This window comes from Nelusetta ayraudi, unplaced genomic scaffold, assembly GCF_046127955.1.
Source record: "Nelusetta ayraudi isolate G7.1 ecotype Tasmania unplaced genomic scaffold, CSIRO-AGI_Nayr_v1 ptg000014l, whole genome shotgun sequence".
NCBI classification, from domain to species: Eukaryota; Metazoa; Chordata; class Actinopteri; order Tetraodontiformes; family Monacanthidae; genus Nelusetta; species Nelusetta ayraudi.
Genome location: NW_027466064.1, coordinates 675268 through 702314, shown reverse-complemented (window position 1 = coordinate 702314; position 27047 = coordinate 675268). Strand labels below are relative to the sequence as shown.

At 57.7% G+C, this 27047-nt stretch overlaps 2 protein-coding genes across 3 annotated transcripts; both read left to right on the top strand.

Annotated features, from left to right (window-relative positions):
• The first annotated feature begins 198 nt into the window (after positions 1-198).
• On the top strand, positions 199-11286 carry LOC142886126 (poly [ADP-ribose] polymerase tankyrase-1-like). 2 transcript variants are annotated; one of them, XM_076023058.1, is made up of 28 exons: positions 199-695; positions 1281-1505; positions 1595-1690; positions 1790-1826; positions 2247-2322; positions 3668-3688; positions 4667-4761; positions 4840-4906; positions 5746-5932; positions 6025-6146; positions 6227-6318; positions 6402-6480; positions 6625-6796; positions 7057-7136; positions 7251-7396; positions 7473-7638; positions 7793-8012; positions 8121-8230; positions 8296-8484; positions 8572-8830; positions 8916-8998; positions 9132-9252; positions 9441-9538; positions 9617-9691; positions 9778-9883; positions 9965-10151; positions 10311-10467; positions 10571-11286. In XM_076023058.1, exons 1-28 carry the CDS (start codon positions 254-256, stop codon positions 10655-10657), a joined length of 3795 nt encoding a protein of 1264 aa, XP_075879173.1. In that variant the 5' UTR covers positions 199-253; the 3' UTR covers positions 10658-11286. The 2 variants fall into 2 exon arrangements, with proteins under 2 accessions (XP_075879173.1, XP_075879175.1); XM_076023060.1 differs by lacking the exon at positions 3668-3688.
• A 625-nt stretch (positions 11287-11911) lies between these two features.
• Positions 11912-26631, top strand: LOC142886127 (breakpoint cluster region protein). The gene is made up of 23 exons (XM_076023061.1): positions 11912-13555; positions 18508-18638; positions 19879-19983; positions 20081-20266; positions 20389-20496; positions 20592-20652; positions 20729-20781; positions 20862-21002; positions 22337-22458; positions 22552-22717; positions 22839-22958; positions 23030-23105; positions 23468-23572; positions 23653-23727; positions 23813-23910; positions 23988-24116; positions 24383-24442; positions 24600-24709; positions 24813-24952; positions 25081-25215; positions 25286-25391; positions 25588-25738; positions 25806-26631. Exons 1-23 carry the CDS (start codon positions 12475-12477, stop codon positions 25893-25895), a joined length of 3549 nt encoding a protein of 1182 aa, XP_075879176.1. The 5' UTR covers positions 11912-12474; the 3' UTR covers positions 25896-26631.
• Positions 26632-27047: the final 416 nt, after the last annotated feature.

The window sequence follows — 27047 nt, the reverse complement described above, 5'->3', positions numbered from 1 at the left end:
TCCAAACGAGCTGGTGGAATGACGTCATGCAGTCATTGTCTCAAAACCATAAAAATGTTTCTGACCAAAACCCATCAGTTTCAGTGTCTACTGTTTATGAACCATGGGCGGGTTCCACCGTCCAGTTCGGCCTCGGACCCTCCGGAACAGATAGTCTGCTGTTTACATCCTGAGAGGAATCAGCTGACCGGAAACGCCAGCACTTTCACCGGAAGTCAGAGGCAGCTCCTTATTGTCAGCCAGAGCCGCTGTAATGGCGGTGCCCCGTCGCCCCTCGCAGCACAGCAGCCTCCAGTCCCCGCCGAGGAGCGGCTTTCTGTCGGCCGCCCCCCCGGCCTCTCCGCCGATGGCCCTCCTGGCCTCGGCCGCCGGAGCTCCGGACACCGAGAGGGAATGCAGCGGAGGCGCCGAGGCGGCCCGGGCCTCCCCGGACCTGGTGGGCCCGACCATGGCCAGCAGCGCCAGCTTCAGTACGACAGCCTCCGGCGGCGGGGGCAGCAGCGGCGTCTCCAGCCCGGCCTCCGGGGCCCCGAGCCCGAGCGAGGGCAGCAGCGGCATCGGCGGGGCCTTCAGGGAGCTGTTCGAGGCCTGCCGCAACGGAGACGTGTCCCGGGTGAAAAGGCTCGTCGACTCGGTGAACGTCAACGCGAAGGACATGGCCGGTCGGAAGTCGACTCCGTTGCACTTCGCTGCGGGTAAAGAGCAGCTCGGCTAACGGCGAGCTAGGCTAACAAACTGTAAAGAGTCTGTTTTTCCACAATGCCAACTCTCTGTACCGATGAGGAATAGTACCGTGTGCGAGCTAACAGACTGAATAGGGATTTGTACAGTATATTAATGTGCCGTTTACTCACTCGACAGCGTAATTACGGTACAGTAAATACAACAGAAACACACCACAGTTAGCTAGCACGCGCAGCTTGTGAGTTGGTGTTTTGATTGACGTCATCACTGCGAGGATGACTACTGTCAGCGGAGCCACTATACAAGTGCTAAACAGCCAACGGCAGTGCTAATCAGCTGACCGCAGTGATCGCCAGCTAACTACTGTGCTAAACAGCTAACTACAATGCTAACAATTAACTGCAGCACTATCCTGCCAACTGCAGCGCTGTCTCCCTAACTGCAGTGCTAACCAGTTCACTGCAGTGCTAACCAGTTCACCGCAGTGCTAACTAGTTGACTGCAGGTTTAACAAGCTTCTTGTCGCCTTGTCCTCGTCCTGCTGGCCGGGCTGCTTCTCGTCTTCCGGTCCTCTCTGAACATACTTGCTGCTTCAGGCTTCGGCAGGAAGGACGTGGTGGAGCACCTGCTGCAGACGGGCGCTAACGTCCACGCCAGGGACGACGGCGGGCTCATCCCCCTGCACAACGCCTGCTCCTTCGGCCATGCCGAGGTGGTCGGCCTGCTGCTGTGTCAGGGAGCCGACCCCAACGCCCGGGACAACTGGAATTACACGCCGCTACACGAGGCCGCAATTAAGGGCAAGATCGACGTCTGCATTGGTGAGCGACGCCGCTGCCGCCGCCGCTTGACAGAGTGTCCCGTGTGTTTCCTGTCACACGGTAGATTCACACCGGACTTCCTGTTTCAGTGCTGCTGCAACACGGAGCCGACCCAAACATCCGGAACACCGACGGAAAGTCTGCCCTGGACCTGGCGGATCCTTCTGCCAAAGCAGTCCTGACAGGTGAGTTGGCCACATGGGGACGGGTCACATGACTCCACCTGTTAAACAACAGACAGTCTCAGAGGGCGTGGTCTCACCTGAAGCTCTGATCCCATCCAGGTGAATACAAGAAGGACGAACTCCTGGAAGCTGCAAGGTGAGCAAGGGGCCGGACTTCCTGTCGCACATGTGGTATGGTGTTGGGGTCGAGGGGATTCGCTTAGCTCCCTGTTTGTAGCCTGCTGGTAAACCTGGTGGTGAGTTGGACTCGTTTGAACAGGGACAACCACAAGGTGGTCACAGAGTGCGGCCACTGACCTGGGAGGGCTTTCAGTGGCCTCTGTGACATCACTGACGTGGGAGGGGTTTCAGTAGCCTCTGTGACATCACTGACGTGGGAGGGGTTTCAGTGGCCTCTGTGACATCACTGACGTGGGTCTCAGGCTGTGCACTGAACAGTGGAGCAGCAGGAGGAGAAGAAACAGGATCTCTGGCAGCTGCTGCGGTCGTTAGGATAATGTCCGACATTGTGGTCACTTCCTGAGGTCACTTCCTGAGGTCACTTCCTGTCTTGCAGGAGCGGGAACGAAGAGAAGCTGATGGCGCTGCTCACGCCGCTGAACGTCAACTGTCACGCCAGTGACGGCCGCAAGGTAAGGAGCCGCCTATCAATCACTGTGGAGTGGAGGTTCCTCACAAGCAGCTGAAGCTCAGAGCCACAGGGTCAGGGTTAGGGTCAGGGTTAGGGGGTGAGGGCCAGTTGATAATATCATCAAATAGCTCCACTGTCCTTCTGTATCTCACTCCTTCATTTTCTGTCCATCTTCACCTTCTGGAACCACCTTCTTCTCCTTCTCCTGCTGACTCTGGTGCATCACTAACTGGAATTAATATCTGTTGGGAGGATTATCAACTACTGGATGGCCGAGAACACATTCAAAAAGTGTTGAAATGCTCTTTTAATGTCCAAACTACCTGTGTGTAGTTTGACCTTCTGAAGCTGCGGACAACATCCTGGAGAATATAATGGCTACACTCTTGCAGTGCTGTACTGAGCACTGAGGGTGGCGGTGTCGCTCGTTGTTGACACTCTGCAGAAAAGCAGAGAAGAAGAACCTCTTCTTCTAGGAAAGGTTCTGGAAACTTCGAGCCAAAGTTTCTAAAGTTTAAGAATGTTTCATGGAAAATGAAGCTGCGTAAGATGCGAGCTGTCCGACTGCACCTGGGCGATATGTGAGCACCTTGTCAGAGTACAACAGGCTAACACAGGTTTGCAGGTTCAGGCAAATTAGCTTCAGCAGAAGTCCAAAATAGGAGGAGAAAATAAAGAAGATAGAATCGATCGTCGGTTCCACCGCCATCCTTGTGTTGCACGGTCGTGTGGCGCCCATCAGTCCAAAGCCATGGTCTCCTCCTCCAGTTTGTGCAACAGCTGATGGAATATCGAGAGGTCGTAGCGCAGGACAGCACAGCAAAGATCTTCACCTGTTTCATCCTGGAGATGTTTAGAGAGGCTGCTGCAGTACCACTCCAGACCCCGAGAGGGCCCCCTAGTCCTCCCAGACTTTAGTCTGAGCCGGGAGCAATCCAGAGAGAGCCGGCTGGTGAGGGTTAGCTTGCTGCTGCTAGCGTCCTTCACCTCTGCTGTGCAGACAGGAAGTAGCTGGAAGAAGCTGCTCCACCGCTGGCCTGCGGGGGGCGCACGCTCAGTGTCAGCAGTTTGCTTTTCACAGCTGAAAAACAGCTGATGAACCTGCGGCCAATCAGAGGCTTCCTCTGTAGCAGCTGTCAGCCACACTGCCCCCCGCAGGTCGGGAGGCTTCCTGCACCAGCGCGTCCATCCACTGTGAACTCTGATGTTTTATGATGAGGTGATGATTACAGTGGTTGTAGCGGGGGGGCGTGGCCTCACCGTGACATGTGTGTCCAAAAGCTTCTGTCAGTAATTTGTTGTTTTCGTTTTGTTTTCTCCGTGTGGCTCTGCAAACTTTTGATCAGTCAACATCCCAAAAAATGCTGGTAAGTGGACGACAGTTGGTGCTGATGTGACTCCACCCCTTTTAATCCATCATCTGATTTGACCAATGAGCTGCTGCCACTCGTTAATCCACATCACTACAGCAGTGTGTGTGTGTGTGTGTGTGTGTGTGTGTGTGTGTGTGTGTGTGTGTGTGTGTGTGTGTGTGTGTGTGTGTGTGTTTCACGGTGACATCATCATCTGGGGACGTTGACGGGCCCGTGAGCGCCCCCTGCCTGCTTCTTCCTGCACACTCACTGCTCTCCTCCAGCTGTCAATCACTCCGACTCGTCGTCGATACGATCGACGCTCTGATCACTGATCGGTCATGCATGCTGAAGGCCCCGCCCCTCTGCATCCTGTCTGTGGTGTGTCTGTGGCGGTGTGACGTCACCATTGAGTGGACCACCTGGTCTCCATGGTAACCTTGCCATCCCACCTCCAGCCGGTCGCTGCATGATGAGTGTGAAGTGAGCCGTGTCGCTGCCCTTTGACCTAACGTCTGTCTCCGCCTTCCTGGCCGTCTGGTCGGCCGTGATTGGTCGATCGCCGACTTCTGCTCTAACACAAAGACTCCGCCCGCTTGCTGCAGTCTCTCCGCTTCCTCTGCCGGTTGGCCTTCAACAGCAGTTTGACCAGGTGACCTTCAGAAAGGGGCGGAGCACCCAGAGGCTCCTGCAGGGGGGCAGCTGATTCGCTGCTGCTGAAACTGGCTCCTGATGCGACCAGAAGTGGCGAGGCTGCTCTGGTGGAGGATCATGGGAAGTGCGGTCAGTTGATGCCGAACCGAACCTCCCTGCCAACGTAGCTCCGCCCCTCAGGAACCTCGATTTGGCCACGGAGATGTTTGGGAGCTGGACGAGTCTGCAGCTGACTGTGGATCTGCATCGCTTCCGGCCAATCAGCCGCCGGCTCTCACTCGGGCAGGGTCCCTAAGGTCATGTGACACTGACGCCCCCCCCCCTCCTCTCTCTCTGCAGTCCACGCCCCTCCACCTGGCCGCGGGCTACAACCGCGTCCGCATCGTCCAGCTGCTGCTGCAGCACGGAGCCGACGTCCACGCCAAGGACAAGGGGTGGGCGGAGCCTAGCTGCTGCTGTCACACGATTGGTGTTTGCGTTGCGGTGACTGACCGGGTTGTGTGTCTCCACAGCGGCCTGGTTCCTCTGCACAACGCCTGCTCCTACGGACACTACGAGGTCACTGAGCTGCTGCTCAAAGTAGGTTCCTGCCTCGGAACCAGGGACCAAACTCCTGGACTGCTGGGTCACAGTGGGTTCTACAGTGGGTTGTACAGTGGGCCGGGGGGGTAGCGGAACAGCAGCAGATGGATGCAGTGTTCTGGAGGAGGAAACCATCTATCCTGGAGAAAACCTGTTGCTGTAATGTCACTGGAAAAGAAGCAAAGCTGCAACCAAATCAGTGTTTAGCTCTTGGAACCACCCAGAACCATCCAGAACCACCAGGGTGTTTAGCTGTTAGAACCACCCAGAACCACCAGGGTGTTTAGCTCTTACAACCATCTAGAACCTCCAGGGTGTTTACTCCTAGAACCATCCAGAACCACCAGGGTGTTTAGCTGTCAGAACCCTCCAGAACCACCTAGAACCTCCAGGGTGTTGAGCTCTTTATTGAAGTGACTGTGGAAACAGTGGAACCCTGGAGGAGGTGCAGCTCTTTGATGACTGTGTGTTGATATCGGTTCTTGTAGTTTGGCTTCAGGGCCGGATTATAAAGCTTTATGGGCTGCATATGGTCCCCGGGCCGTAGTTTGTCCACCCCTGGACTTGATGCGCCCTGGCGTTGCGCCCGCTGGTCGGTAGTCCTCATTTGGACCAGCGGTACCAGATGCGATGGTAGCAGCCTGGTGGTAGGTGTGGTGGCTGCAGTGGTGTGGAGGACCTGCAGGGGGCAGCAGAGCACCAGGGCCTCACTGTTAATGTGTTGATGTGTTGATGTTAGTTGAAAGGCTCTCAGGGCCTCATGTGGCCGCAGGTTGCCCGTGCATGTGTGTAGATGCATAATGGGAGATTGACTGACTCCTCCCCCGATCTGGCAGCACGGCGCCTGTGTGAACGCCATGGACCTGTGGCAGTTCACGCCGCTCCACGAGGCCGCCTCCAAGAACCGGGTGGAGGTGTGCTCGCTGCTGCTGGCGCACGGCGCCGACCCGGCGCTGCTCAACTGCCACAGCAAGAGCGCCGTGGACATGGCGCCCGCCGCCGAGCTGAAGGAGCGCCTCAGCTGTGAGTGCCCCGCCCCCTGCGTCTCTCTCTCACTCTGGCTTTCACTCCCTCACCCGCCTCTCGCCGTCTGACCCCCCCCCCCCCCCCCCCAGACGAGTTCAAAGGTCACTCGCTGCTGCAGGCGGCCCGGGAGGCCGACGTGGCCAAGGTGAAGAAGACGCTGGCGCCGGAGATCATCGGCTTCAAGCACCCGCAGAGCAACGAGACGGCGCTGGTGAGGAGACCGTGCCCCCCCGCTGACGGCGGCGTGGCCGTGGTCATGTGACTGACTCTGACTTCCCACTGTGTTTGCAGCACTGCGCCGTGGCGTCGCCGCACCCCAAGAGGAAGCAGGTGACGGAGCTGCTGCTGCGCAAGGGCGCCAACATCAACGAGAAGAACAAGGAGTGAGTGTGGGGGGGTGGGGGAAGAGTGGGGGGGGCCGTCCTGGACGGTCACCTGACCGCCCACTTCCTGTTTGTCCCTGCAGCTTCATGACGGCGCTGCACGTGGCTGCTGAGCGAGCTCACAACGACGTGCTGGAGGTTCTGCAGAAACACGGAGCCAAGGTGAGTTCAGTGTGTGTGTGTGTGTGTGTGTGTGTGTGTGTGTGTGTGTGTGTGTGTGTGTGTGTGTGTGTGTGTGTGTGTGTGTGTGTGTGTGTGTGTGTGTGTGTGTGTTATGACCCGGCCCGTGGCTCCGCCCCCCTGCAGGTGAACGCCGTGGACACCCTGGGTCAGACGGCGCTGCACCGGGCCGCCCTGGCCGGACACATCCAGACCTGCAAGCTGCTGCTGAGCTTCGGCGCCGACCCGTCAGTGGTGTCGCTGCAGGGCTTCACCGCCGCACAGACCGGCAACGAGGCGGTGCAGCAGATCCTCAACGGTACGCACAGGCCCCGCCCACATCGCCACTCTGTGGGCTTGAAAAGCTTCCAGTGAAGATCTCAAGGTCTCTCTCCCCCCCCCTCTCTCTCTCATCCCCCCCTCTCTCTCCCTCTCTCTCACCCCCCCCCCCTCTCTCTCTCTCTCTCTCTGTCTCTCTCTCCCTCCCTCTCTCTCTCTCTCTCCCTCTCTTTCCCTCTCTCTCCCCCTCTCTCTCTGTCTCTCTCCCTCTCTCTCCCTCTCTCTCTCTCTCGCCCACAGAGAACGTTCCCACCCGGAACTCTGACGTGGACTACAGGTTCCTGGAGGCGGCCAAGGCCGGAGACCTGGACACGGTGCAGGTCAGCTGACCCACCAGGAAGTGGCCTGGCACACACTACTTCCTGTTGGCGGCCGGGTCCACTTCCTGTGCGGCTCCTGGCTGAGCGTCTCTCCTGCTTTGTCCCCCCCGGCAGCAGCTGTGCAGTCCTCAGAACGTCAACTGCCGGGACCTGGAGGGCCGCCACTCCACGCCGCTGCACTTCGCCGCCGGCTACAACCGCGTGGCGGTGGTGGAGTTCCTGCTGCACCACGGCGCCGATGTCCACGCCAAGGACAAGGGGTCGGTGCTGCGCCGCCGCCGCCTCTCTGAGCCCGCCCCCTACCGTCCTCTAACGTGGCTTCCTGTGCCTCCGCAGCGGCCTGGTCCCGCTGCACAACGCCTGCTCCTACGGACACTACGAGGTGGCCGAGCTGCTCGTCAGACACGGAGCCTCCGTCAATGTGGCCGACCTGTGGAAGTTCACGCCGCTCCACGAGGCCGCCGCCAAGGGCAAATATGAGATCTGCAAGCTGCTGCTGAAGGTGAGGAGGAGGAGGAGGGGGGTCCTGGTCCTGGTCCTGATCCTGATCGTGGTCCTGGTCCGGATCCTGATCCTGATCCTGATCCTGATCCTGATTGTGGTCCTGGTCCTGGTCTTGGTCCTGACCCTGACTTCCATCCCTGTGCTCCACTCAGCACGGCGCCGACCCGACCAAGAAGAACCGTGACGGCAACATGCCCCTGGACATGGTGAAGGACGGAGACACGGACATCCAGGACCTGCTGCGGGGCGACGCCGCCCTGCTGGACGCTGCCAAGAAGGGCTGCCTGGCCCGGGTGCAGAAGCTGTGTTCCCCAGAGAACATCAACTGCAGAGACACCCAGGGCCGCAACTCCACACCACTGCACCTGGCAGGTAAGCTGCAGCCCTGGGCCGCACACCTGGACCCCACACCTGGACCCACACCTGGCCCCAGGCAGCTTCACCATGGTCTGTCTGTCTGTCTGTCTGTCTGTCTGTCAGCTGGCTACAACAACCTGGAGGTGGCTGAGTACCTGCTGGAGCACGGAGCCGACGTCAACGCCCAGGACAAAGGCGGCCTGATCCCACTGCACAACGCTGCCTCCTACGGGGTCAGTACCACCGCCCCCCCTCTCTCCTTCTCTGTGACCCTCTGACCTTCTGCCCCCCCCCGCAGCACGTGGACATCGCTGCGCTGCTCATCAAGTACAACACGTGTGTGAACGCCACGGACAAGTGGGCCTTCACGCCGCTGCACGAGGCGGCCCAGAAGGGGCGGACCCAGCTGTGTGCCCTGCTGCTGGCGCACGGCGCCGACCCCACCATGAAGAACCAGGAGGGTCAGACGGCCCTGGACCTCGCCACGGTTGGCCACGCCCTCCTCCCGTCTCCTCCTCCAGCAGCCGCCGTCTGGTAATGTGACCGCCGCCTCTCTGTCTCTGCCCCCCCCCAGGCTGATGACATCAGAGCCCTGCTGATGGACGCCATGCCGCCCGACGCGCTGCCCAGCTGCTTCAAGCCTCAGGCCACGGTGGTGAGCGCGGCCGCAGCCGCCATCATCTCGCCCGCCTCCACGCCGTCCTGCCTGTCGGCCGCCAGCAGCGTCGACAACCTGGCCGGGCCGCTCGCCGACCTCGCCGGCGCCGGCGCCACCGCCGGCTCGTCCGGAGTGGCGGACGGCGCCGCCGGTTCCGACCGCAAGGACGGCGAGCGTGAGTAGAGTGAGGGAAGGGAGGGGAGGGGGCGACTGTGGGCGGAGTCCACCTGTAACCACCTGCAACAATGTTGCTGCTGCAGTGACCATGCTGGACATGAACATCAGCCAGTTCCTCAAGAGCCTCGGCCTGGAGCACCTCAGGGACATCTTCGAGAGGGAGCAGGTGTGTGTGTGTGTGTGTGTGTGTGTGTGTGTGTGTGTGTGTGTGTGTGTGTGTCACTGTGTGTGTCACTGTGTGTGTCACTGTGTGTGTCACTGTGTGTGTCACTGTGTGTGACTGACGCTGCTGCCTGCAGATCACTCTGGACGTCCTGGCTGACATGGGCCACGAGGAGCTGAAGGAGATCGGGATCAACGCCTACGGACACCGACACAAACTCATCAAAGGTGTCGAGAGACTGCTGGGGGGGCAGCAAGGTGAGGGGGAGGGGCCACACACACACACACACACACACACACACACAGACTCCCACTCAGGCTGGCAGGGTTTAATAAAGAGGTGATGCTGTAGTGACGTGTGTGTGTGTGTGTGTGTGTGTGTGTGTGTGTGTGTGTGTGTGTGTGTGTGTGTGTGTGTGTGTGTGTGTGTGTGTGTGTGTGTCCAGGTGCCAACCCCTACCTGACATTCCACTGTGCCAGTCAGGGCACCGTCCTGATCGACCTGGCCCCTGACGACAAGGAGTACCAGTCCGTGGAGGAGGAGGTAGGTCAGGCCCCCCCCCCCCCCCCCGGTCACCTGATCACCTGATCGCTCGCCGTCAGTAACGCCGCTCTCTCGCAGATGCAGAGCACCATCAGGGAGCACCGGGACGGCGGCAACGCCGGCGGCGTCTTCAGCAGATACAACATCATCAAGGTGCGGAGCGAGCGCCCCCGCTGCCGGCCACCAGGGGGAGCTGGCCGCAGTTCCCGGGCCTGACGCCCTCTGTGCTCTTCCTGCAGATCCAGAAGGTGGTGAACAAGAAGCTGCGGGAGCGCTACACCCACCGGCAAAAGGAGATCGCCGACGAGAACCACAACCACCACAACGAGCGCATGTTGTTTCACGGTAGGCGAGCATCCGCACTGCCCCCCCCCCCCCCAGTGTCCTCTGACTGACCGGCCCCGCCCCCCCGTCCTCTCTCCGCAGGCTCTCCCTTCATCAACGCCATCATCCACAAAGGCTTCGACGAGCGCCACGCCTACATCGGCGGGATGTTCGGCGCCGGCATTTACTTTGCGGAGAACTCCTCCAAGAGCAACCAGTACGTGTACGGCATCGGAGGCGGGACCGGCTGCCCCGCCCACAAAGACCGCTCCTGCTACCTGTGCCACAGGTAACCGCCGCACCTGGACCGTTGCCACAGAGACACAAGCTGCGTTTCCATCACTCCTAGAACTGTGTGTGTGTGTGTGTGTGTGTGTGTGTGTGTGTGTGTGTGTGTGTGTGTGTGTGTGTGTGTGTGTGTGTGTGTGTGTGTGTGTGTGTCCTCCAGGCAGATGCTGTTCTGCCGGGTGACCTTGGGGAAGTCCTTCCTGCAGTTCAGCGCCATGAAGATGGCCCACGCCCCCCCGGGTCACCACTCTGTGATTGGCCGGCCCAGCGTCAACGGGCTGGCCTATGCTGAATATGTCATCTACAGAGGAGAGCAGGTAGAGACGGACCGGCTGCCTGGCGGCCTCTGATTGGCCGACTGGACCGACAGGGTTCGGGTGGTCAGCTGATGACTGCTGTGCTGTTGTGCCCCCCCTGCAGGCCTATCCCGAGTACCTCATCACCTACCAGATCCTGAAGCCCGACAGCTCCGGCCAGTCTGCGGCGGCGGCGGAGCACAAGTCCTAGGCCCCCCCCCCCCCCCCCCCCCCCCCCGGGTCGGCTGGTGCGTCCTGGTTCCTTGCCGTGGCCTCCTTTCCTTGCATCGCTGCATGTCAACAACACTGAAGCATGTCTGGCTCCGCCTCCTTCCCTTAGCCTACCAATCAGGAGGCTGCTTGTAGAGACTGTAGAGCCCCATCACCCCCCCCCCCCCCAAACAACGACTGTGGACTCAGGCAGGCGCTGCCAGAAGCTACACTGCCCCCTGGTGTCTGCGCTGTAACACTACACGTGCCCCCCCCAGCCCCCCGGCTGGATGGACTCCGCCACAACGTTCACACTTCCCTCGGTGTCACGTGGTGTCTGTAGTGAACGTGCGACTTGATGCTGTACATAGTCAAACACACGCCAAACATGTGCTCGTGAAGGCGTCCCAGCCCCCCCTCCCCCGTTGCCATGGCCACGCCCCCAGACGTCCCAGCTGAAGGATTTGCACTTTTCCAGAGAGACGTATTTTAAGTTATTCTGAGCAGAGACGCTGCTTGTACAGGTTGTGTAAATGTTGTGTATAACTGTTCCCAGTGAGTCGGGCTGTAAATGACACCTTCCTCTCATGCCTCCGTCACTTTTTTTTAATAAACGTTCCATTAACAGCTGCCGCCGTCTCCTTCCGTCTCACACCTGACGCAATAAAGTCCGTTGGTCCGCATGTCGCTCGTGTTCAGCGAATGATATCAAACCTTCAGTGAGTTCCGTCAGGCGGGAAGCCGCTGAAGGTCTGAAGCTTGAGTTCAGCTGCACAGCAAACACACAGGACAGGAAGTTACCTGGAGGGGACAGGAAGTTACCTGGAGGACGGCAGGGTCGTGATGTCACGGTGGTCAGCTGACCCAGATGATGGTCGTGATGTCACGGCGGTCAGCTGACCCAGGTGATGGTCGTGATGTCACGGCGGTCAGCTGACCCAGGTGATGGTCGGTCACACTGCGGTTCGCTCTGCAAGTGTTTTCAGGTTCAAATGAAGAAGCACACATTTATACAACAGGTGAGTTTATTCGATGTACTAAACAGATATTCTGTTGTAGAAAACTAAAAGAAGATTGTAAGTGGAAGAAAACCCCACAGTGGGAACCTTCTGTCAAGAACATCAAACATGTCCAGTCTTTAAAGTGGAAATAAAACTCTCTTACGGAGTTGAAAGATGTTGAATCTTTTATTTTATTGTTCCTTCATATCGACGGACACGCTGCGTGCAGGACCCGCGGTGTCCACTAGGCGGTGCAGCAGGTCCGCGAGGCAGCAGCGAGTGTGTGAACTTGTGGGCCGTCAGGTGGCGACACTCGCGTGCTGCGGCTCCTCCTGCTCGACAAACAATGAAGTTGTGAGGATGATCCGAGTCGCGCGGAGGGAAGCGAAGCGGCAGCCGCTGCCTCTCAGTTCGGTCCGAGCCTTTAGACTGGAGGCGGTTCGGCTGTCGGAACTCTTGTTTTCCCGTCTCCACCAGAACTGAACTGTAGTTGGAGACGAAAGCTTCAGCTGCTCCTGCTGCTCTCTGCCGTCGGCGGCTCCCACTTCCTGTTTGTCCGCGGAAAACTCCGGAGTCTTGGAGTCGCTCTCCGGGATCTGGAAGTTCCAGAGAAGGAGAAGGTTCGGGTTCTGTCTGTTCTGAGTCCATGTCGGAGGAGAAGCCGGCCTGAAGCTCCTCCTCCTCCTCCTCCTGCTCCTGCTCCTGCTGCTGACGGACACAGTCAATCGGCGCGAGAGCGCAGCCAGGACAACACCGAGAACCCTCTGGAGAACTTCTCCCACCGTGGTACCGGAGCTCCATGGCAGCTGAGTGAGCCATGGCGGAACCGGCGGGCTTCCTGGAGGCCTGGAGGGCTCAGTTCCCGGAGTCGGACCCCCCCAGCATGGAGCTGCGGTCCCTGGGGGACATCGAGCACGAGCTGGACAGGTGCAAGTCCTCCATCAGACACCTGGAGCAGGAGGTGAACAAGGAGCGCTTCAGGATGATCTACCTGCAGACCCTGCTGGCCAAGGAGAGGAAGTCCTACCACGGCCAGCGCTGGGGCTTCCACCGGACCCCCCAGGAGGAGGACCAGGACCTGCTGCGGTCGCAGGGGGCGGAGTCTCCGGGCAGGCAGGGAGGGGGGTCGGTCGAAGTGCCGGTGGTGGGGGGCGGCGGCTCGGTGGCGGCGCTCAGGTCCAACTTTGAGCGCCTGAGGAGGTCCAAGACCCACTCAGGGGGGGGCGAGGGCGGGCTGGCGGCGGCGAAGGGCCAGGAGAGGCCGTGCTACGTCAACATGGAGTTCCACCAGCAGAGGGCGCTGGTCAAGGTCAACGACCGCCACGTCTCGGCCCGGATCAGCAGCCTGGGCTGCCAGGCCCTGATGATGGACCGGCGCCGCTCGCCGCTCTCGCTGCCGGGGAACTTGTCGGCCGTCGCCGGGGGTGGGGCCGCCGCCGGGGGCGGGACCACCGACGGCGGCGGCGGCGTCAACGGCTCGTGTGAGGTTGCCGCCCCCCAGAGAGACGGCGGCGGCGCCCGGCAGAGCGGCCCGGCGTGCCGACCGTACACGAGCGTGTACGTCGGGGGGATGATGGGCCACGGCGCCGAGGAGGAGGAGCTCCACCTCACCTGGCCTCGCCCCTGCCACTCCCCAGCCAGCGGCTACACGCCCGACTGCAGCTCCAACGAGAACCTGACGTCCAGCGAAGAGGACTTCTCTTCCGAGCCGCCCGGGCCGAAGAGCCGCTCGCCGTCCCAGCATTCCCAGCTGTCCCTGGACAGCGGCAGCCCCCCCACGCCACTGGGCCACCGGGGGGCGCCATCCTCCCAGCAGGCGCGGCAGCCGTGGCCTGGCGACGGCAACTCCACCACCTCCAGCGGGACGTCCCGCGGCTCCGACGTCCATGGAGACGGAGGTAGGTCCTCCTGTAGCGGCGCCACGGTCCTCCGCACCAGCAGGGGGCGAGAGAGCGCCGGTCACCGCCAGCCAGGTCCGTCCTGGTCGCTCCCTGGGTCGCTTCCTGGGTCGTGGGTTGGTCCCTGGGTCGCTCCCTGGGTCGCTCCCTGGGTCGGTCCCTGGGTCGGTTCCTGGGTCGGCCCCTGGGTCGCTCCCTGGGTCGCTCCCTGGGTCGTGGGTCGCTCCCTGGGTCGCTGCCTGGGTCGCTGCCTGGGTCACTGCCTGGGTCGCTCCCTGGGTCGCTCCCTGGGACGCTGCCTGGGTCGCTCCCTGAGTCGCTCCCTGGGTCGGTCCCTGGGTCATGGGTCGGTCCCTGGGTCGGTCCCTGGGTTTACCAGCTGTGCTTCCATGGCCCCTGGAACTGCACCAAACCCAAACATGGCTTTTATTTTGCAACAAAAGTGTCATGGAAGCACAGCTGGTGGAAACAGGGTCACATGATCAATCAGCTGATTTGTTGTGGTCTAACTTCCTGTATCGCACACCTGGTCCTCCATGTCAGCTGTCCTCGACCTGCTGCAGACCAGCACGCAGGATGGTTCAGGTCATCCGCTCCACTATTGGCTGGCTGGCATCACAACACACACACACACACACACACACACACACACACACACACACTCAGCCAGCCAGGCCTGAGGCCGCCACAGTGTTTTCGTGTCAGCACACATCAGTGTCGTAGCGCCGCTCTCATTAAGTCAGCAGAGTCCGTGTAGCGTGATGCATTCAGGGAACCTCTTTGTTCTGGGAGCACAGGGCGCCGACAGGGCCGCAGGCTAGGGGGGCGTGGCCTCCCCCCATCGACAAACACGGTGACAGAGTCACTCATCGACGAGCGGTATTGACACAACAACAGTAACACAACACGCAGCGTGACCAGGAGGCGGTGTTGCTGGTACGCCACAGGGATGCTGGGTTTGCACTATGAAGGGGGTGTGGTCACATCCAGGGGCTGCAGTCATCAATCCACTTCAATCGACTGTTATTCGTAAAGCTTGAGATCAAAGTGGCGGTAAATTCCTCTGCAACCGAAGCCAAGGAGTTCCAGCGCTCACACACTTCATGCAGGCCTGTAGAGCATCACAACGCGTCGGCCAATCAGAACGGGCCGGGACACAGCAGCACCTACGACGCCGTTGGGACGAAACTCTGCTGATTTTACGGCCTTTGGCATTTCTTTTGAAAGATTGAAAGATTGCGACTGAAAAACCAACGACAGAAGGAAGAAGCGTCTCAGCTCACACAGTTTCTATTGTGGTCTATGGGGAATTCCCCCGGGGTTGTGGCTGCAGTACCTCGAGTGGCCACTGGAACCACCTCACTGCAGCGCCGTATGGCCAGTCTGGTGTCCAGTTCTTAGAGTACGCCCGTGACTGAAGCACACTGATTCCGCCCATCGTGATGATGTCACCCATCGTGATGATGTCACAGGCTGTTGTCAGGAACGTGACCGCAGTACCTTTATTGGCCACTGAGACACTAGAGGCCGTTGAAAAGACCTGATTGGCTGCACAAGAAATGAACATGAATGAATATAGTGAATATTTTATAGTCAATAATTATTACATATATGTATATCTATGCGTGTATATACAGATGTATACACACACACACACACACACACACACACACACACACACACACACATGTATATGTATTGCCAGGTGTGGGTTCTCTTCTCCGTGACTCACTGCTGTGAGTCTCAGTGAGTCAGTGAGTCAGTGAGTCAGGTTAGGTGACAGCAGCAACACACCTGTTCAGTCCTGCTGCGTCGCTGTGTTGTTGTGTTGTGGTGTTGTGGTGTCGGTGTGTTGTTGTGTTGTGGTGTTGTGTGTTGTGGTGTCGGTGTGTTGTTGTGTTGTGGTGTTGTGGTGTTGTGGTGCCGGTGTGTTGTTGTGTCGGTGTGTTGTGGTGTCGGTGTGTTGTTGTGTTGTGGTGTTGTGGTGTCGTTGTGTTGTGGTGTTGTTGTGTTGTTGTGTTGTGCAGCAGTGTCTCTGGCCAGTGTGTCTTTCAGACCAACACACTGTGTGTTCCAGATAAACCGGGGCAGAAAACATCTCAGGCATGTTTATGAGGCCCCCCCTTTCTCCCCCCCGCACTCCCACCTCACTGCCCCTCCCCCGTGGACAGAGACCCGCCCACCCCTCCCCTCGCTGCTGCCTCTCAAAGGGCCCTCTGTGCTGCTGCTGGCAGCACCAGCAGTCAGGAATGTCTCAGCTGCTGTGTGTGTGTGTGTGTGTATGTGTGTGTGTGTGTGTGTGTGTGTGTGTGTGTTAAGCAGTTCAGCAGCAGGTGAATCCAAGCAGCCAAACACAGATGAAGGATTTATTTCTCTTAAGTCCAACAATGTGAGCGAGATGTCATCAAACTAATGCTGGGATGAGTTACAGCTCAGTGTCTCTCACACACACACACACACACACACACACACACACACACACACACACACACACACCTGTCATGAATCACATTAGGCAGGATTAATATTCAGAACCACTTCAGCCTGGGTCCTCTTGCCAAGCCGTTGTCCCTGCTGTGAGGGTCCCCTGGTGGTCACACGGTGTAACTGCACCACAAGTTCAGTCCGCTACCGCTGAGCAGAACTGCTGTATTATTGTCACGCAGTTGCTGTTTAGAAGTGGCTAACTCTGGAAGTTAGCATTAGCGCTATCGTGCTAGCCTTTCTGCTGCTCTGTAACGTCCCCACATCATTCTTTTTTCCCATAATGCACCAGATTGTGGAAAACCTTCTGATTTCTAACTTCCTCTAATCTCCAGGCTTGTGTGTGTCAATTTGACCTTTGACCCTCAGCATAGTGCAGCCTGTGTTTTCTGTTGCTGGACAGATTATGCTAAGCTCATCAGGCGTTCACTAATATTTATTGGTGTTCAGACCTGCTGTTGAATATTTCAGCTAGCAGGAAGTCACTGTGAGTCTGTTCTACACCACAGAAGAAGAACCCCAAGGAGGCTCAGTCTGTGTGTGTGTGTGTGTGTGTGTGTGTGTGTGTGTGTGTGTGGTCTGACGGAATTATTTCCAACACTCTGATTAGTAGGTGTGTTGCTGTGGCGGTTCTGGTCTGACCCAAACTGGCTGTGGTTTAAGGGCAGATGAGAGGACAGCGCCTCCTGCTGCCGGGAGGGGGTTTGACGCTCAGCCAGCTGCAGCCGGTGGCGGTGATGTCATAGCCGATGCTCCATGAAGAAGTTGACTGTAAACTGGGCTGAAGTGGGACGGACTCCAGTTTGTCCCAGGCTGCCTGCTGATTGGTCCTCGTGTGACCGTGACTCCTGGCTGTGAGTCACATGATTCTCAACATGTGTGAGTTTCATTCCCAGAGGAAGAAGAAGAGGGTTTTTCTCAGTGTCCCTCCTCCAGGGTTCCCCCTCAGCTGGTCCGTCGCTGGAAGACCCGATCTCCTCAGAACCTCTCAGGGTCTGACTGTGTCTGTTCTTCTTGTGGTGTAAGAGAGAATGTTTTGTTTGAAATGTGGTGGTGACCCCTGTGCAACCCAGAGGGAACCTCGCAAACACAGGCAGAACATGCAAAGTCCACACAGACAGAACCCAGGCCCGGGAATCAAACCCACAACCTTCTCACTGACCTCCCGAGCACTGTGGCGCTGTATCATGTTGTAGATCACACAAACACAACTAAAGACTCTGGATTCTGGTCCTGGGTGGAGGTCCAGAATGAAGGTCCAAGGTGGAGTCCAGGGTGAAGGTCCAGAATGAAGGTCCAGGGTGGAAGTCCAGGGTGGAGGTCCACTGTCAGATTTGTGGTCCTGGTGTCCTGGTGGAGGTCATGTGACAGTTGCTGCTGAACATCTGTCCCTCCCTGCTCATCCCGCTGGATTAGGATTAGCGCTCCGCTGGCGGCTTTGCTCTCTCATCAATAGGACGTCCAGCCAGGACGCCTGATTGGCCGATGGCCGAGCTCACCTGTCTTCAGGTGTTTGCTGAGGGTTAGGGTTAGTGTAAAACGTGTGTGACCTGATGAGGAGGAGCAGAGGGGGAGGAGGGGCAGGAGGAGCAGGAGGAGCAGGAGGAGCAGGGGAGGGAGGAGGAGGAGGAGGAGGCGTGCAGATGGATCAACTGGGGGTCTGATCCGCCGCAGCTGTCGGCCTCTGCTGTTACGTAACGGTATTACAGCATCATTATCACAGCTCCATGGCGTTCAGTGGCAGGACAGTCTCACACACACACACACACACACACACACACACGGCTGATAATCTCAGCTGACTCAGCCGTTTGCTACGACAGAAATCCTCCAAACAACTGTGGGCCACGCCCCCTCATTTAATCAGTGTGATTGGCTGGTGGAGGGACGCTGTGCTCCCAGATGCAATACCTGGCTTTCAAGCAGCCGCCTGATGCTACGTACGTGATGCTACGTACATGATGCTACGTACGTGATGCTACGTACATGATGCTACGTACATGATGCTACGTACGTGATGCTACGTACGTGATGCTACGTACGTGATGCTACGTACGTGATGGTACGTGATGCTACGTACATGATGCTAAGGCAGAGGTGGGGCCACAGTGGGTTGTAGAACAGAGGAGCCGGAGCAGCAGCAGATGGATGGAGTGTTTGGGTGAGCCACCTCATTGGAGATGATGTGTAGCAACTGTTTTTGCAAGGCTGTTGTCCACTGAAAGTGAACAACAGCCTTGCAACAATCTGTGTCTCTGACGCCCAGCGGTTTTTATTTCTTTATTAAAATACAGAAACACTGAAAGCACGGATGAGATGCAGCTGTTTTATCGTGAACTGACTATTAATATCAACGGCCGCATTTGGCCCCAGTTTGCCCAGGCCTGTGCAAAGGTCAAAGAGCGCTTCAGCCCCCGGTGGTCGGCTGCGGTATTGCTCATTGGCCGGCTGTTGTCTTCCCACCGCAGATGGGAGGAGTCTGTCGTCATGCGGCTTCGACCTGGACGCCAGCGAGGAGCAGCAGCAGCCGGGTGGAGGCCCCGCCCCCTCCAGCAGTCCGGACACGCAGTTGGCCCGCCCCCTGGAGGCCACGCAGGCGGTAATGCTCACCTTCTTCTCTTCTCTCTCCGCCCACCTCCTCTTCCTCCTCCTCCTCCTCCCCTCAGCCTGAGCTGCAATCAGGCCGCAGGGCCGAGTGCAGCTGACAGGAAGTGGAGACGGCCTGACAGTCAGAGCTGCAGCTGACACTCAAACACTCGCTGCAGTTTCCTTGACAGTTTTCTCGTAAAATAAAAGAGATATTTCTAAAATTTCAACAGAGTGCAGTTGTGATTACCAGGGTACCAGGGTTAGGGTTAGGGTTGGGTCAGGGTTAGTGTGTGAAGATCATCGGCCATGATTGTAGTCCTGCGAGATTTTAGGAGAATTACGTTTGCTTTTGTTTGTTTACGTGTGTTTGCTGTCCAGAATGTTTCTCACATTTCACTTTGGTGACTTGTAAAAAATATTCCGTCCAATCATTACGCGCCATTTTGACTGGTCAGTCAAGTGGTCACGTGACCCTGTTTGCTGACGTGTCAGTGTTTGACCGTTGATCTGTCTGGAAAGCCTCTCATGGTTGAGAGAAGTTTCTGTGTTTCCATCAACACTTTTTTATTGTGATGTTTCCATGTTGTGCAGTTCTGGAGGCAGTGGAAGCACAGCTGCAGCTTCTTCTTCTTCTTCTTCTTCTTCTTCTTCTTCTTCTTGCTCTCCTCTGCTCCAGGAAGTCAGCATCTTCATCTCTCAGCTCTGCATTAATCCCTCACACTTTTCCTGACTAAGACAGGTTTCTCCGTGTCGCCATGATGTAACATGCTAACGCTAGGATTAGCATCGCCTGCCTTCCCTGCAATAGGTGCATCCAGAGGGTCAGTGCTTCGCCGGCAGCTGCGGCAGGATTTCCATGATGCACCGTCACTCCTTCATCAGCAGCTTGACACTCGGCGCCCCCGCTGGCGCCTCTCGTAAATGACATCACTGTGTGTAAAAGGTCCCGTAAACAGCTGCAGTCTCTCATTAAAGCCACTGCTGAGGAACATCAAACAGCAGCACCTCCTCCTCCTCCTCCAGCAGCAGCAGCAGCAGCAGCAGCAGCAGCAGCAGCAGCACCTCCTCCTCCAGCAGCAGCAGCAGCACCTCCTCCTCCTCCAGCAGCAGCAGCAGCAGCACCTCCTCCTCCTCCCTGCAGGCTGCTCTTCTTATGTTCTGACGGGACGTCTGGAAGACCTCCACCACACGCCTGCTGCTCCTCTGTCCTCCACTCAGCTGAACCTCTCTCTCTCACCTCTGTGTTCCAGGTGGAGCTGGACCAGGAGAAGGGTCTGGAGATGAGGAGGTGGGTTCTGTCGGGGATCCTGACCAGTGAGGAGACCTACCTGAGCCACCTGGAAGCACTGCTCATAGTAGGTGTCAGTTGATGACCGGTGAGGAGGTCCTGCTGCTGCTGCTGCTGCTGCTGCAGGGTCTTCCCTCACCCGTGACTGCTTCCACCTTCTCCAGCCCATGAAGCCCCTGAGGGCAGCGGCCACCACCTCGCAGCCCGTCCTGAGCCTCCAGCAGATCGAGACCATCTTCTTCAAGGTTCCTGAGCTCCACGAGATCCACAAGGACTTCTACGACGGCCTGCTGCCCCGGGTCCGGGCCTGGAGCCCGCAGCAGAGCGTGGGCGACCTCTTCCAGAAGCTGGTAGGTCACATGACCACGCTGTTGATTCAGTCTGATGACTGCAGTGTGAAAGGGTTCAGTCTGTAACGCACACACACACACACACACACACACACACACACACACACACACCCCCTCTGCAGGCCAGCCAGCTGGGGGTCTACCGAGCCTTCGTGGACAACTACCAGACGGCGGTGGAGACGGCTGACAAGTGCTGCCAGGCTAACGTGCAGTTGGCAGAGATATCAGAGGTTGGTGCCACGTCGGAGTGCTGCTGCCCCCTGGAGGACGGTGCTGGCGGTGCGGGTGTCCCAGCGCAGCTCAACCGTGTGCTCTTTCTTCCCAGAATCTGAAGGTGAGAAGCTGCGGGGATTGCAAGGAGCAGACGGCTAAGAACTCTCTGGAAGGTGAGAGCGGCGGCGGCGCCACCTACTGTTGGGACTCGGTCCTGCTGCGGTAACACGTCTGCTCTTCGACCCGCAGCTCTGCTCTACAAGCCGGTGGACCGAGTGACCCGGAGCACCCTGGTCCTGCACGTGAGTCCACGGAGATGAGCTTCGAGGGCTGGGAGGGGGCGAGTTCAGGGGCGGGACTTGACCGCACGTCTTTGTACCAGGACCTCCTGAAGCACACGCCCCCCAGCCACTCGGACCACCCGCTGCTCCAGGACGCCCTGCGTATCTCCCAGAACTTCCTGTCCAGCATCAACGAGGAGATCACACCGCGACGGCAGTCCATGATGGTGAAGAAAGGCGAGGTGAGGTCCGGACCTCACACAGGAAGTGGAGCTCCTCTCTGAACCTCAGACAGGAAGTGGAGCTCCTGTCTGGACCTCACACAGGAAGTGGAGCTCCACTTCCTGTCTGGACCTCACACAGGAAGTGGAGCTCCTGTCTGAGAGCAGGCAGCACAGAGGTCAGAGCAGAGGCTCTGATTGGTTCCCTGCTGACCCTCAGCCACTCCCCCTTCCCTCAGTGTTGACACAGCCAGTGGTGAACTCTGTTGTCCCCAACACCAGGTGTTACGCCACAGTCTGACATCACCTGCTGAAGGTGCCTGTTGTTTGTTGCACGCTATCAGCTCAAAGGAATCCTGTGTGTGTGTGGATGGGGGGACTGACTCACTGACTGTTGATTGGCCGGTGCAACAGGAAGTGCAGGCTCACCCCCCTACCGCCCACCGCTGCTTCCCAGAATGCAGCTCAAGGTCACAGCGCCCTCTGCAGTGGCCTGGGAGGAACTTCCTGTTCTTTGTGTTTGTTTCTTGGAAGTGGCCCCGCCCACCAGGCTCAGACTTCTGGCTCTTGGAGTGTTTCCAAGCACACAGGTTGTGTAGTGTTGTGTTTGTGTTACTGGCCCGGCTGGCCCGGCTGGCCGGCAGGTCGTCGCTCCCAGGTCCCAGAGGGTGTGTTGACTTTTCCAGAAGATTATCGACTGGAACAATGAGCGGAAGTCCGAGCGCGGGCCACAGAGCCTCTGCTTTACTTCCTGGTTGCCGTGTCACATGACTGCAGGGTTGAAAAGATGCTGACGCTGGGATTCCCTCCCTGCCGTCATGCTGTACTTCCTCCCCTACCCTAACCCTAACCCTACCCTAACCTTCCTGGAACTGTCTGAGATCAGGTGACCTCAAGACGACCCTAACCCCTAACCCTTCTCTGTCAGCTGACATGTGAGAGGAAGTGAGTGTGAGTTGTCTTTCTATTCCAACAGTCCAACAAACAAAACATCTGAGTCAAAACAAAGCATCAAGTCCACATGTTGGGGTGAGGGTTGTGACCCTGACCAACCTCCCTACGCCAGAACAACCCAACCATAACCCAAACCAAACCAAACCAAACCAACCCAACCCAAACCAACCCAACCCAAACCAAACCAAACCAAACCAAACCAAACCAAACCAACCCAATGTGGTGCTCAGCAGCATCATGGTTCCCTCTGCTGCTCCCTGCTGGCACACAGTTGGAAACGTGTGCTTTGCCATTGAGCAGGTTTTTGAAGAACTCTCCAAGTTCTCCCCTCAACATAGACCTGCTGGTGACCAGGACCTGGTTCTGGGTTCTGAGTTCTATAATGCTGTTCCCATCAACAGAACCGTCAGCTACTGAGGGACCGTTTCATGGTGGAGGTGGTGGAAGGTTCCCGCAAGCTCCGCCATGTCTTCCTCTTCACTGACCTTCTGCTCTGCACCAAGCTGAAGAAACAGGCTGCAGGGTGAGTCCAGGTCCAGGTCCAGGTCCAGGTCCAGCTTCATATCTGAGACTGCAGGGTTGTCCTTTGACCTGGTTGTCACTCTGCCTGGCACAGGAAGGGGCAGCAGTACGACTGTAAGTGGTACCTCCCCCTGGCTGACCTGACCTTCCAGACCATTGAGGACTGTGAGTCCACCTCCATCCCGCTGGTCCAGGACGAGGAGATCGACGCTATGAAGATCCGAATGTCTCAGATCAAGAACGACCTCCAGAGAGAGAAGGTGAGAAGCAACCTGCAGGGGGCAGCGTTGTCCACTGCCTCTGCCTGAGGTCTTGTCAAGTCTGTGTGTGTGTGTGTGTGTGTGTGTGTGTGTGTGTGTGTGTGTGTGTGTGTGTGCTCAGAGAACCACCAAAGGAGCCAAAGTGATGGAGCGGCTGAGGAAGAAGCTCTCTGAGCAGGAGTCGCTGCTGCTCCTCATGTCCCCCAACGTGGCCTTTAGGGTGGCCAACAGGAACGGGAAGGTGAGTCCACGCTTCTGCCGCCCTCTGCTGTCCACTGCCGTCACTGCGCTCAGCTCTGCGTGGCCTTTCAGGGCTTCACCTTCCTCATCTCGTCGGACTACGAGCGCGCCGAGTGGAGGGAGACGATCCGAGAGCAGCAGAAGAAATGTGAGTCAGAAACAAATGAATGTGCGAGTCGAAATAAATCCTGCGATCACTGATCTGAGAAACAATAATCTGTAAATCTGATGAAACGGGAGCAGATTGATCACGAGGGATTAAGGGATCACATCGGTGGTGCAGGCCTGTCGGTGTAATGACCTGCTCTGCCAGCAGAGGGAGGCAAAGTGCTCAAAGTGTACTGTAGTGTTGTGAGTCCTTGTCGATGCTTCAGGACTGTTTGACGTTCCTGTCAGGGTTCCACGCGCTAGCTTTGTTCCACGCGCTAGCTTTGTTCCAGGGTGCTAGCTTTGTTCCAGGGTGCCAGCTAGCCTGAGGAACCCACTGTGCTCCTCTTGGTCCTCCTGCAGGTTTCAAGAGCTTCTCTCTGACCTCGCTGGAGCTGCAGATGCTCACCAACTCTTGTGTCAAGCTGCAGACCGTCCACTCCATCCCCATGACCACGAACAAAGAAGGTCAGTTGTGGGCGGGGCTACCTGTGGCTCTGAGTGAGCTTGCACAGGGTGACTGACGAGCTGAGAACTGCCCCCTACAGATGACGAGTCCTCGGGTCTGCATGGCTTCCTCAACGTCATCGTCCATTCTGCCTCGGGCTTCACAGAGAGTTTAAGTAAGAGACCAGAATTCAGCAGCAGCAGCAGCGACCTCTGACCCCGTCCCTGACCCTCCTGACCCTGACCTCCATCTGCCCGCAGATCTCTACTGCTCCCTGGAGGTCGACTCCTTCGGCTACTTTGTCAACAAGGCAAAGACTCGAGTGCACAGAGACTCAACTGAGCCCACCTGGAATGAGGTGAGGTGTGACCACAGGCCCTGGGGTCTGACCACAGACCCCCAGCATCACCTGTGTCCGTTCTGTCCCCCTGCCAGGAGTTTGAGATCGAACTGGAGGGCTCGCAGACCCTGAGGCTGCTCTGCTACGAGAAGAGTTGCAGCAAGAGCAGACAGAAGGAGGACGGTGAGCCGGTGGACCGGATCCTGGCCAAGGGACAGGTCAAGGTAGGAACAAGGCCTGCCCCCTCAGGAGTGGGAGGGAGGAGGAGGAGGGGGGAGGAGCAGGGAGGAGCAGAGGCTGATCAGACTGAAGGAGAAAAGGAGGCGGGACAGGCAGGTAGCAGCCACGCCCCCCAGGTGAGCTCCCTGCTGAAGTGCTGCCAGGAGCATCAGCGGCTTCCAGGTGTTGCTGCTGTTGCCATGGCGATGGTTCCCAGGGAGATGTGGAGAAGAGGTGTTGCTGCTGACTGACAGGAGGACGTCTCTTTCAGCTGGACCCGGTGGCGCTGCAGAACCAGGAGTGGCAGAGGACGGTGATCAGCGTCAACAGGGTGAGTCCACGGCAGGAGGTGGAGGAGGAGGAGCCATGGCAGGAGGTGGAGGAGGAGGAGCCACGGCAGGAGGTGGAGGAGGAGGAGCCGCTGAGGGGTAGCCATGTTCTCCTGAGGTTCCTCTGACACGTTCCTCTGCTCCGGCCTCTCCGCTCAGATCTCGCTGAAGCTCTCCATGAAGTTCAGCAGCAGGGAGTTCAGCCTGAAGAGGACGCCGTCACGGAAGCAGTCGGGGGTCTTCGGCGTGAAGATCAACGTGGTCACCAAGTAAGCCCACGAGCACCGCCCTCCTCTCCTCTCCTCTCCTCACCGGGGGGTGTGGCTTCTCTTTCCCGCTCTGACGTCACGCACCTGTCGCTCCTCTGGCCAGGAGGGAGCGCTCCAAGGTGCCCCTCATTGTGCGGCAGTGCGTGGAGGAGGTGGAGCGGCGAGGCCTGGAGGAGGTGGGCCTCTACCGGGTGTCGGGCGTGGCCACCGACATCCAGGCGCTGAAGGCGGCCTTCGATTCCAGTGAGTCCCAGAGTGAGCGGCGCTTCGGCTCAGCACACAGCAGGTGGGCGGGGCTGACGGCTGTGTCGTGTCGTGTTGTGTTGTGTTGTGGTGTTGTGTTGCGGTGGTGGCGGTGGCATGGCGTGCAGACCACCGGGACGTGTCTCTGATGATGAGGGACATGGACGTCAACGCCGTCGCCGGCACGCTGAAGCTCTTCTTCCGGGAGCTCCCGGAGCCGCTCTTCACCGACCGGCTGTACCCCAACTTCGCCGCTGGGATCGGTGGGTGTCGGCCTTCTGTGAGTGGTCCCACCCCCGACCCGGTAGCCCTGACCTGTGACTCCGCCCCCAGCTCTGTCGGACAGTGTGGCCCGGGAGAGCTGCATGCTGCACCTGCTGATGTCGCTGCCGGAGCCCAACCTGCTGACGTTCCTCTTCCTGCTGGACCACCTCAGGAGGTAGGCAGAGCCTGGAGCTCTCGCCGTGGCTCCTCCCCCTCGCAGGGTTAGGGTAGCCCTAACCCTAACCCTAACCCTCCTTCCTATCCACTAAACTTGTGGTTATGAACAGCGTTCACTCCGCCGCTTGACTTGTGAGGAGCACGGCGGTGACCTTCGGGTGACCTTCAGGCTGACCTTGATGTTCCTCTGGCAGGGTGACGGAGATGGAGAGCCTCAACAAGATGTCCCTCCACAACCTGGCCACCGTCTTCGGCCCCACGCTGCTGCGGCCGTCTGAGAAGGACGGCAAGACCTCCCACGGTGTCTCCCTGAACGACAGCTGGTCCCTGGAGGTCATGGCCCAGGTGAGAGCGCCCTCCTCAGGCGAGACAGGTCCTGCTGCCCAGGTGCTGACTCTCCCTGCGTCCACAGGTCCAGGTTCTTCTCTACTTCCTGCAGCTGGAGAACATTCCCACACCCGACAGCAAACGCCAGAGCCTCCTGTTCTCCAGCCAGGTGTAGCCACGCCCACTCGGCTCTGTGCAGCACAGCGGGGGGAGCTGGCAGTCATTCAGCAGTGGGAGGAGCAGCGGTGGTCAGCTGACAGGATATGAACTCCGAGAGCATTCTTCCTTCTCCTGCCTCCGAACCTGCGGCAGGTTCTTCTTTGTTTTGGTTGAGACTCTGTGGAGGTGAAGAAGAAGAAGATGATGAAGAAGAAGAAGAAGAAGAAGAAGATGATGATGATGATGATGATGAATTTGTGTCCTCAAAAGGAGAAACCTACCTTTAATACTGTTAAACCTTTGTATTGTCTCTCTGCTGATGACAAGTTTACACACACACACACACACACACACACACACACACACACACACACACACAGGCAGGTGTTGATGGCAGCAGCATGCAGGCGTGCTGTCTGCTCCATGGTGGCTCCAGGAAGCTCTGACCCTGCTCTCCTGTCTCTGCTGTTTATTATTATTATTATTATTATTATTATTTTTATTATTAGTAGTAGTAGTAGTAGTAGTAGATTCCTTCGCTTCACTCTTGTTTCTGCTCCTTCAACACATATTGTGAAGCATCCCTGACATGCTGCCAGGTGAACCAGGCGTCTCCGCTGTTTTCCTCCTCCTGTCGTCCGTTAGCACACAACATGGTAACACAAAGCAATAACGTAGTGACCGATGCAACAATCAACAGCTGTGTGGACTTCAGCGCCACTTAATCATGAAAATAAATCTTCTGCAACACGTATTTGTGTTAAAATTCATCAATACTTTTTCAACCACTTTGTGTTTTTTTTTTTTTTTTACAGTCACAGTATGAAACTGTCTTATTGTGACAGGCTAAACAGCAGTGTGCTGGTATCTGTTTCTCCACTGTGGGATTCATAAAGGCCTTTTTCTATTCTGTTAGCTAACAACGCTATCAACTGGAAACATCAACATCATAGTGTGTAGATAGTGTAGTTTCCCACTTTGGGATCAATAAAGTCTGTCTGTCTGTCTATCTGAGCCTCCAGGTGGAATGAGAGCGACACCTCGAGGTGGTTGAAGGTACTTCAGTTTCAAAGTGTTGAATAAAGACATCAACTTCTTCCATCTTATGGAAAATATTCAGTGTCAGCAAACAATAATGAACAAGCATGGAGTCAACTGAGCCAGGTGT